We start from the raw sequence: 10076 nt of genomic DNA, 5'->3' as shown, positions 1-10076 counted from the left end.
TGAACCTGCTGCGGAGACCTTGTGCTTAGTCATAGAGCTTTAAACTGGGTTTGATTGAAAAAGGTAAAACGTGATAACAATATATTCTTCATTATTTTTTTGATTTAGCAAGGCGAGAAGGGAGTAAAAGGGATCAAGAAAAAGCATGGGGAAGTGATAACAGAAGAGGTAAGGGACAAGCTGAGATGGTGAGAGTTGGGACACTTGAACACCAAACAGGCTCTGAGTGAGCTCCTGAAGCTACTGCCCAGAAACTCCCTAGCTGCAGTCCAGCTCTGTGCCTGTGTTGTTTTTTCCCTTGTGTTTAGCCTGAGGCCCGAGGTTGGCATGACTGGGGGATGCTGCGTGAGGTTGAAGTCTTTCCTGAGCAAGGCAGGTGATACAAGGCAGGATAGCTCAGCTAGGTCTGCACTGCCCTGCAGGCCCTGGGCAGTAGCTGTTGCTTCGCTGCTACTCCCACACTGAAGATGTGTCTGGTTGCTCTTGCACTGTAGTCACAGGAATCTCCTGTCCACTGGTGGCACATCCTGTGAGCTTTGGCTTCTTACTCTAGGATTGAACCTTACTGGAACGCATTGGGAAACCTTATATGAGGTGGAAGTTCTTAGACTTTCCTGAGCTGCATACTGTACAGTTGTCTGCAGCTGCCCAAGCAGAACATACTACTTCTCAGTAGTAGTATTGTCTTCAGATGTCTGCTGTGACTGACTCGTAAACAATCCATAAGATAAAAACCAGACAAGTAATGAGCAACTTTTATTGTCAAAGTACTATGAACAGAGTTACTGTTTTTGCAGAACTCATTAAGCAAGAGTGATATAACCTTTAAGTGGGGTAGACATACGTGTAAGTTTTGTTCCCTGTTCTGATCCAAGTTGGGAAAAAGCAGGTTGTCTTAAGACATTTTCTGCTGGCTTTCTGGGACTCACTTATTTCTGTTTGTATTAAAGCCTGACAAAAATAACAATGTAGTTACTTGGCTTTGTATTTTTTCCTCCATGTGTCATCTGGGTGTAACCACTCTGGTTTTTATTTCTTGGATCACTTATTTAATGCACGTGGAAAAAATATCGAGTACTCAGTGTATGTACAAATGCAACTCCAGTTCCAAATTGGTTTCCTGTGTATCTGATGTGGATTTGCATCAGTTGTATGGCAGCTATAGTCAGATTTCACTGCACGCACATGAAGGTGGTACCATTTTACACATCTTAGAGAAACTGCTGTGGTATACTGGATATAATCAGAATGTGTGTGACTGCAGATTAATATATTTTAAAGTCTTTCACTTCCTGCCAATGATACATTCTTAGTACTTTAAATACGAAACTGTTATTACATCACTTGTCAGTTTTTGGAAAAAATCAGCTACAATTAATGTTAATGATTGGGCAACATGTAGCACACTTTTGCAGTGGAAATAATGTCTATTATTAGACAGCTTGATGTGTTTAGAAATCTGACTAGTGATCTGTGACAGTTTGCTGATGTAACCCTACCCGTCAGGGAGGAAAGAGCCCAGGCTGTGGAATAACCTTATATTACCACTGCAGTCAATATGTGTTAGGACTCCTAATCCTAACCAGCTGGTTGATTACAGTGACTGTAATAACTGATAAACAAAACCAAGGATTTAATGCTTCGATTTTCACTTCTACTTCTCTAGTTTTGGGGGGTTCATTTTCTAAAAGATGCTTCCAGGGTTGCCGCAACTTGAGTTTTGTATGAGAGCTTTTACTTTTTCTGTCTGGCAGGCTTCATTCAAATTGACCAATAGGCTCAAATGTTTTTGTAGGAGCGGTACACCATGATTATCTATGCCTCATTTGTTTGATAACTGGGTCATTAACGTTGACAGGCTCTTAGATGCAGGTAGATATACAGTTCTGCCATGTAGAATTTAATTCTGCATCCTTTTGAATCTTACAGTCCTTGACAAACAGCTCTAGAACAGGAGGAGTTAGAAGCTTAGATAATTATTCTTTATACTCTATTGTAGAAGAAAAAGTTATTGTTGCATAAATTAATTAGTTGCTGTGGAGTCGGTCATGAATAGAACATTTATCTTATTTGCAGATCTTAAAATTTATTGTAGTTACCAAAACAAGAAAAATGAAACAGCTAAGTTTTATTAGATTTATAGGCTGCTATGTGCCTTGCTTAATTCGTAGTTTTTAAGGCTATCTGCAAAAATTGATTGCATTCCTTTGGTAGCTGTTAATTTGCCTACATCCTGCTGATACTGGATTCCAGTGTCACATACTGCCATTGAAAAATGTGCTGAATAAGGGCTACGGATCTTATGAAAATTGGCTGAGATGTTTGCACTGGATTATACTGACATTGCAGTATTTTTGACCTGAAAGATATTTCACGCGAGGCTCTTCGGAAGGGCAAGCCTGGTGTATGTGTTGGCCTGAGTATTATGCTGGTAAAACGTAAATGATACAGAAATTGGACAGATATGTCAAAGGAAGTGGCAGAAGCTTCTTTTTAGTTTGAAATAGAATTCCTCAGATTCAAAGGACTATTTCAGTGATGTTTTGCTGTAGACTCAATTAATTATGCTGAAGAGCCAAGTTAGACTTGTCAGTCATCTTACCAGTAGATTCTCAGTCAGAGCTAAAACCAAGTATGACTGGTATGAATGCAGCTCTCTTGACTTTTTCTGCCTACAGACGCTCAAGACTTCATTTAGTGAGGAATGGGAGTCTTGAGCATGTGAAGAAGACAAATCATTTGGCTCCAGGGTCTCACCACAGTGTTTTTCCTGCTGCTTCTGTCATTGCAGACTGAGAGTCTAACCTCTCTTACCTTTTTCTGGTGTCACAGTTCATGTTGAAAAGTAAACATGTTTTCTATCATTAACAGTAATGACTAGATGTTGCTGAGTAACAAGACAAAAGCCTGCCCACCTGTTCTGTAAATGGCCGCTGCTCAGACCAACTCTATAGTTACAGATCATATCTAGGTTATGTACTTTTTTCTGTGGTTATAACTTTAAGTTGTGGTAACATGAAATGCACATCAGGTTGCGTTAGGTCATGCTGCCTTCTGTTGGAATCAAATTACTTTGCTGTTTAGTTAAAATGTCCCGGGGTTAGAGTGGCTCTCTCTCCGCTTTGCATTACTTAGGGGGCTGTCCTTGCAAATTGGGGTAACTGAAATCTTCTGGCATGTTTTGAATTAAAATAAAACCATGTATGGGGGCAAGGGTTCATAGAAATGCTTTTATTATTTATTATTTGTTCCAAATGAAACAGGTTTATTTGGAGATTCTGTGAGGGAATAAAGGACAAAAGAATTACATTTGTGAGAGTGGGCTTGACAATCTGGTGTCTCCCTAGGCACTATCAGTTGTAATAACAGAATTAACTAGTCTCTGTTTTGGGTGTGTGGTTGGCTATTCTGGCTACCAAAAACAGAGGAAGAGACATGGGGAAAAGGGAATTCCCACTGAGCACACCATGTATCGTGGTGCTTCAGAAATTGGAGGCTTGGATTTGTTATGACAGGATTACTGAAAACAGGGTTATGTCATCTTGCCTGGAACTGGAAAGGCTAATGGAGCTGCTGCTGCCATTTCAGTTTTTTGGAGGAAAGATATCATGTTAGAGGGTCTTCCACCTTTTTCAAGTTTTCTCTAATTTTGATCAAGAACAAGAATCACAAGGCTATAGAAGACAGAGTTGCTAAAATTAATACAAAGGAGCAACTCATTTGAAACAATATTGAATCAGTGAGGACCAAAGGTGTTGAAATTGTGTGCTGTTGGAGAAATACAGATAAAAACCTGCCTCTACCTGACTTCTACATGTGTTTGGGCAGTGTTCATGCATGGTGCAAGAGGATGCTGAAGTCTCCGCTTACCATATTCCTCCCTTTTTTTTTTTTTTTTTTTTCAGTCCTCACCTCAGATGTGCAAGCTAGATGCAGAGAACAGGCAAGGACTAACCATGTTTTATTTCTTCACAGCTCTTCAAAGATTTCTTCAAAGAGGTAATAATGTGTTGGAACTGTATTATTTCTGCAAAATGGCAGTGTGCAGTGCCAGAGATAATTACTTCAGCTAGAGATTCGTAGCCCAATTTTTCCAATCTTCCTTCAAAACAGAGAGAAATGAGGCAGCCACCAGCAAATACCAATCAAATTTGCATGAAAAGAAAGTTTTATTTTACTTTTCAGACCAAGCCCCTATTCCCATGACTCCCTTTTCTTTGTCTGTGTGTGTACTGCACCAAGTAGCAGGTTGAATATATTTGCATTTCTGGCAGGGATGGTAAGACTCTAGGGATGGAGGTTGTTTTTTCTTCCCATCACATATTTCTTTGTGTCTTTTCCAGTAAGAAATAGTGTATGCATTGGCATATGAACTGAAATAAGGAGCGGTGGTAAGACTCTAGTTGCAGAATAGCCCTTGCACCTTTGCTCAGTTTTTACCAGACAGCCTTTACGGAATACAGTTACTACTTCCCAGCTAGTTTGAATATACTTTTCCTCTCAAATTTACCATCTGTGTCAAAGTTTGGGATTTGCTTTCACACAGTTAATTCCCAGAATGGAGAATTCAGTTATCAGCTTTATTCATATGTATTTTGAACTTAATATTATAGACTAAAATATTTTTTAAATAATTTGTAAGTCCTGAAAAGAGCTTTACTTCTTTCATTACCTGCAGCTGTTTTTCCTGATGTTCCTGCTCTTTAGGAGCAAGAGCAAGACAGTGCCTTTAGATAATGAAGCAATATTGAATTTTGAATGCTGACTTGTTTTCCCTGGAACAGCATCAAGAAAATTAAGAGGTTTAGGTGCCAGATTGAGATTAGAGGAAGAAAATGAAATTCAAAACAGGAAGCAGAGAGAGGCAGGCTCCAACTCACCTTCAGGCCATTTCCCCCAAGTGGAGAAGAACATTGACAGCGATTGACCTGTCACTTGCCAGGTACTTGCAGTTCTGCATAACTGCCAAAGAAACATGCACTTATCTGCATGGTTTTCCAAAACCTTTAAAAGAAAGCTGATGCTGGAGAGTTTAGGTGGGGGAGGTGAACTGGGGAAGCAAGCAAGCAGTCCTAACACATGCCTCCTGCTGTTTTGTTGGACAGTTCTCCACATGCCTGTAGTTCAGCTGCTGGAAATAGGCTCTGCTGAGCCACTGCAGGACACCAACACATCCACTGCCAGAGATGGGTGCAGATAGAGGGAAGCAACTACAAGCTTGCCAGGTGGGTTAATGTAGTGCTGCGTCTACAGTAATAAATAGCCTTGCCATGACTCAGGAGATATTTGCTGAGGCACAGCACTGGAGTGGTGTGTGCCTGGCTGATGGAGAAGGGGGCAGTTCCTTTGTGCTTGGCCTCACCGTGCAGACATGCCCGCCTTTGCCCCAGGCATCCGCATCCTGAGGAGACCACCCGACCAGGTGTGAACAGAAATAAAGCTGTTAGAGGGGACACTGCTGGCAGCTGATGAGCTAGCCTGGCAGGAGGGACTGTGGCCTGTGTACTCTCCCCATAAGCACACTGAAAGCAATGCATGTAGCAACAGGGAAGAGCTACATTCTTGTCAGGACAGCAAATCTTCCTTTCTGATAATTTGGCTTGGTGAGTAGACATGCTTGGTAGTCAAAATACTGTGATGGGGGATATGCAGCAATCATCCTTTATGTCTGTACTAACATTTTTGGTTTATTTCTCCACAGCTAAGTTGTGGAGAAATATATTGTGTATTGATACAGTAGTGATTAAAATAGAAATACCATTTTTTCATGCCTCATTTCTTGCCAATGATTACCTAATACATGCATTTTCCTCCCCTACATACTTCTGTATTGGTTGTCATTAATATTTCCATTTTTTTCTTTTGTTTGAGAGATCCAGTGTAGTTCCTCCATTAGCTCTATCTTCTTACCTTTGAAATGTGTGATTTTTCATAATGTACTCATTTTTCAGTTTCAAGTGGTTCATGATGAATTGGAATAAAATAGAAAAGTGCAGTGTGTCAAGGGTGGCAATGAAACATGCTTTGGAAGCCTGTAAGACAGATTTATCTGATGGAAACTCATCTGTGTATCTGGTCCTGAATGTTTTCTGTGATAATTCAGGGATACTTTTATGGGGTAAGGACACTGGAGTTGTCAAGCCTGAGATGGTGTAACTGTTGCATCATAACGCTTTTAGCAAGGGTTCATGTTGTTCCCAAAATATTACATAGAGAAGGGAAAAGATGCATTCCTGAACTGGACAGCTCTGAAGATTCTGAGCCAAGGAGTAGACAGTGTAATTTTTCTGTTTTCCTTCTGTTCAGACAAATCACTAGGGCCTTTTAGTGTTTCCAGTCATACTTGCTGAAGCTGTCAGCTGTAAGAGATCAGCACACACTGCTGGATGCTGCCAGGATTTTGTGTGCCTGTCATGGTGTATTATCCTATTTTTAAAAAGCTGTATGAATTGCAAAGTCAGAGCAATAGTATCCCCACTTACGCAAGTGACTTTTCTGAGATCCCTACCCAAAACAAACTGTGAGGTAAAAAGGGCCAGACAGACAATGTTGGAGTCCTGCATCCCCTACTTATGCCATCAGCTTCTTGTGCTCCCTCTTCTCACAGTGCATTTCCACCTCCCTCTGCTCCCACGTGGTCTAACATGGGTCTTACAGCTGTGGGGTTGCTGCCTGGGTGCATGCGCTGATTCGCCTGCTGCCACCTGCAAAAAGCAGCACCATTATCTATGAGATCCTCTGGGATGCTACCTGGGTGGCCACTAGGCAGGCATTTGTTTAGATATATGGAAATTGAAGATTTCAAAAAATGACCTAGAGGTTGATTATGTGAACTTGTAGTGTCCAGTGTTCTGGATGCAGCACAGTTCATAATCTGCCTGTATTGTCAGTGTAAGTTAACACCTCCAGCAGAGCAGTCGCACAGGGTCGAGTGTTTAAGTACGCATGGAACAAATTTTGTGCTGTATTCATGAGTTGATTAATTTGTATTTAGGCTGTTCTCTGACCTCATGTGCTCAAAAGGGTTTTTCTTTTCTGCCATTATTCACTTGAAAAAAACACTGTAAAAGGCCTAAACACTCTAAATGCAACAAGGCATCAACACAATTAAAATCAAGGCGTCACAAATTCTGTTTTAGGATAACAACAAATTCTGTTTTAGGATTTTTAGGATACCAGGAGACAAGCAGTGTGACCAAAACACAAGCATTTTTAGGTGGACAGTGCTTCCAATGAGAAACATAGTATTGATCCTTAATTGGCATTGTATGCCCAAGTATCCTTGAAAAGCTGCTGTTGAAATTGTCACTAGCTAATGAGGATCATGTCATGGAAGTGCTGGCTAACAGTTGTGGTTGGGTTGAATTTCTTTGGTTCATGTCAAGCTTTATGTGTTTATTTTTGAACCCCATGGTTCTCCTCTGATCCTGAGCATCCAATACTCAAAGCCTGTGGTTTGCAAGCTACTCTTCAGCTGGGACCAGCCACACTGCCCTCCTCTGTGTTTACTTCTAACCCAGAGCCACCACGGCCTCTCCAGCTGGACCTGAGCCATGGCAGGGAAAGTGGCATGGCAGGATTGCCTGAGCTGCATCCCCACTGTGGCCTCCCCGCAGGCATGCGTTCTGGCTTGGTGGCTCTTGCCCACCAAGAAGGGCTTTCTTTCCTTTTTGTCTGGCTGCTTTGAGACTCCTGAAGCTGAGATGTGGGTTACTAGATCAGCAGAACAGGCTGCTTGCAGTTTTGAAAGAAAACTAAAATGAAGGATAAAACTTCAGTTAATTGTTTTTCTTGTTGCTATCATTTTGTTTGTTTTTACTGCTGCTGACAGTGGATTTACCACAGCTACCTCTGCCCTCTCCCACAGGGTTCTTGTTGTTTCTAGTGCTTCTTTAAAAAAAAATCTAAGGAAGAAAATGAAACTTTTATGTTTTCCTTTTATATTTATCATTGTATATTTATTTTTCCTCTATCTTATCAAGAAATCAGCAGGCCTCAAAAGCCAGCCCTGTTAGTAGTTGGGAGGCCATACCCCCGCTGAAGAGTACCAAAGCAACCCCTGATGTTCCCCCAGCCTCCTTGCACCACCCAGGCCAGGGCACTGACTTTTCTCACAAGCCTTCCTCTGAGTAGCAAGGTGTTAGGAGACCAGAAGTTTTGGTTTTAATTTAGAGATGGCCCTTGAAGTCAGAGTGGCTTCCTAGGGTACCACACATCACAGTCATGCAGCCAAAGTCCTGCAGAAATTCACTTTGATCAGAGGTTGTGAAGCAAGGGTTTGAACTGCAGCTGCATGGTATAAGCAGTTACATGTTTTGTTTGTCATGTCTATGTCTGTCATTTCTGCTCTTCATACAACACCAATGCATGGAGAAATCTCTGAACTGTGTTACTTTGTATGGAAGGAGTATGCCCAGGGCTTAGGTCTCCTTGCTGTGTTTGCAGTGAGGGTTGCAGGACCACCTCTGCAGCATGTCTCGTGTGCCCTCTAGCTGCTGCAGGCTTTCTTGAGAACCAAAATATCTTTCCATTTTATGTAAGCCTCACCGCATTTTGGTTTGAACTCAGCAAGTCTTGGAAACAAAGCCTTGAGTAATTGCAGTTAGAGGAGCAGCAGAGACCAAGTGGTCGATTGTAGTCACTGCTGACTTGTTTGTGCAGCTACTGCTGTGATGATCCAATAGAAAAAAAAATGTGCTTGCTGCTCAGGCAGGGAATTTGTTCCTTTAAAAGGTATTTGCTTAGAGTTTACACGTTCGGCTGAAGCAGGGGGGAACAAGGTGTCAGCAGGACGATTCTTATGAAATCTAGTAAGAAGGGAGTAGAAACATACTGTGTGGTAGGGAGCAAAGAGTTGGGGATTTTTTTTATATTTTTTTTTGAACAGGTTTTATGTAGAGAGCAAATTGCTGCCAGCCTGCAGGCACAGTTAGCTGGAGAGCTGGTGGCTCTGAGCGCCTTGTGCTTTCGTCTGTCCCAAAGGGTGCTGGGGGTATGGCACCATCAGCCTTGGTGCTGCCTGTGGGCCCAATGCCTTTGAACCAGCTTACCTATGAAGTGGGTAATTTCACAGGATGGCTGTGCTGGCGGGGTCAGGGCAGGGTTGGGGCCCCTGAGCTACAGCTGTGGTGATGGGCCCAGGTGGAACATGCCTGTGGTGACAAGGCTGGGCTGCTCAGCTGTGTGCACATCAGCAAGTAGCCATTACGAGGTCTCTCTCTTGTAGTTCTGGGGGAGACTGGGTTGCTGGGTAAAGTGGCATCAGCCCCCTGTGCAGAGCAGGTGAGGGGGCTGTGGGTGGTGGTGGTGGCAAGGAGAAGGCTGTGGCTTTGTGTGCAGCCCAGGGTGGCACAAGGGGCAGGAGGGAGTTGAGATGATGGTGGGCTGTAGGTCTGCATGTAGCTGTTTCCCCCCACACCTGTCTTCTGAGCTCTTTCCTTCACCATGCCCATGTCCTCCTCCATCACATTGGCACAATCAAAGCCTGCTTTTTTGGTGCTGGAGGGAAGTCCAGATAATGCCTGCTAAGTTCTGTGCAACATCTGCCTGGCAGGAGAGTCTGGTACCCTGTGGGCCTGGAGGATAAAGCAAAAAATAAAAAAAAAAATGCTGGAATACCCAGATCTGGAGCATGCAGAGAGGGCAGTGAGGAATTTTTGTCAAAAGGCGAACCCTGCTTAGTATGCATTTGGCCATCTTGCTACACCTGGGGGTAAAGATGGTGGTGGGCATGCACTAATATGAAAGCAAGGCCCTCACCTGTGTGCACTCATCTCATTCCAGCTGGGCAAGAAAACCTCAGATCATAGGGCAAGAAATCCTTAAACAAAGCATTTCCAGATTTCATTGTGAGGTCACGTGGAGAGGTGAGCGAGTTAAAAATCTGTATTATTTTTTTAAGTGGTATTCACTCTTCTAAGGTACCATCTGTGTTAAACCGTCACTGTGGTGTGCTGACAGAGTAACTCCTGTTGTAGTACCCTACCAGGGGAGTTTCTCTAAGCTACTGTATTTTATTTTTATTTTTATTTTACTTTTTAATGTACCCATTAGAAAACTGACTGAATTTGAGTTAA

General features: G+C 42.5%; 1 protein-coding gene across 19 annotated transcripts in view; it reads left to right on the top strand.

Moving 5' to 3' along the window:
- Positions 1 to 10076, top strand: part of FAM13C (family with sequence similarity 13 member C) — a 137257-nt gene that overhangs the window by 211 nt on the left and 126970 nt on the right. For 12 of the 19 annotated variants that reach the window (XM_080598557.1, XM_080598573.1, XM_080598564.1 and 9 more), the window contains exon 1: positions 3 to 5225. In XM_080598557.1, coding sequence (XP_080454683.1) covers positions 5187 to 5225 — 39 coding nt within the window. In that variant the 5' untranslated portion in view covers positions 3 to 5186. Of the gene's footprint in view, positions 1 to 2; positions 5226 to 5581; positions 5604 to 9082; positions 9283 to 9783; positions 9867 to 10076 lie in introns of those variants that run through there. The other 7 variants (XM_080598569.1, XM_080598570.1, XM_080598562.1 and 4 more) reach the window with 7 other exon arrangements.

The sequence above is a fragment of the Anser brachyrhynchus genome (assembly GCF_964034855.1).
Source record: "Anser brachyrhynchus genome assembly, chromosome: 6".
In the NCBI taxonomy this organism is placed as follows: Eukaryota; Metazoa; Chordata; class Aves; order Anseriformes; family Anatidae; genus Anser; species Anser brachyrhynchus.
This window is presented reverse-complemented; position numbering and strand designations above follow the sequence as displayed.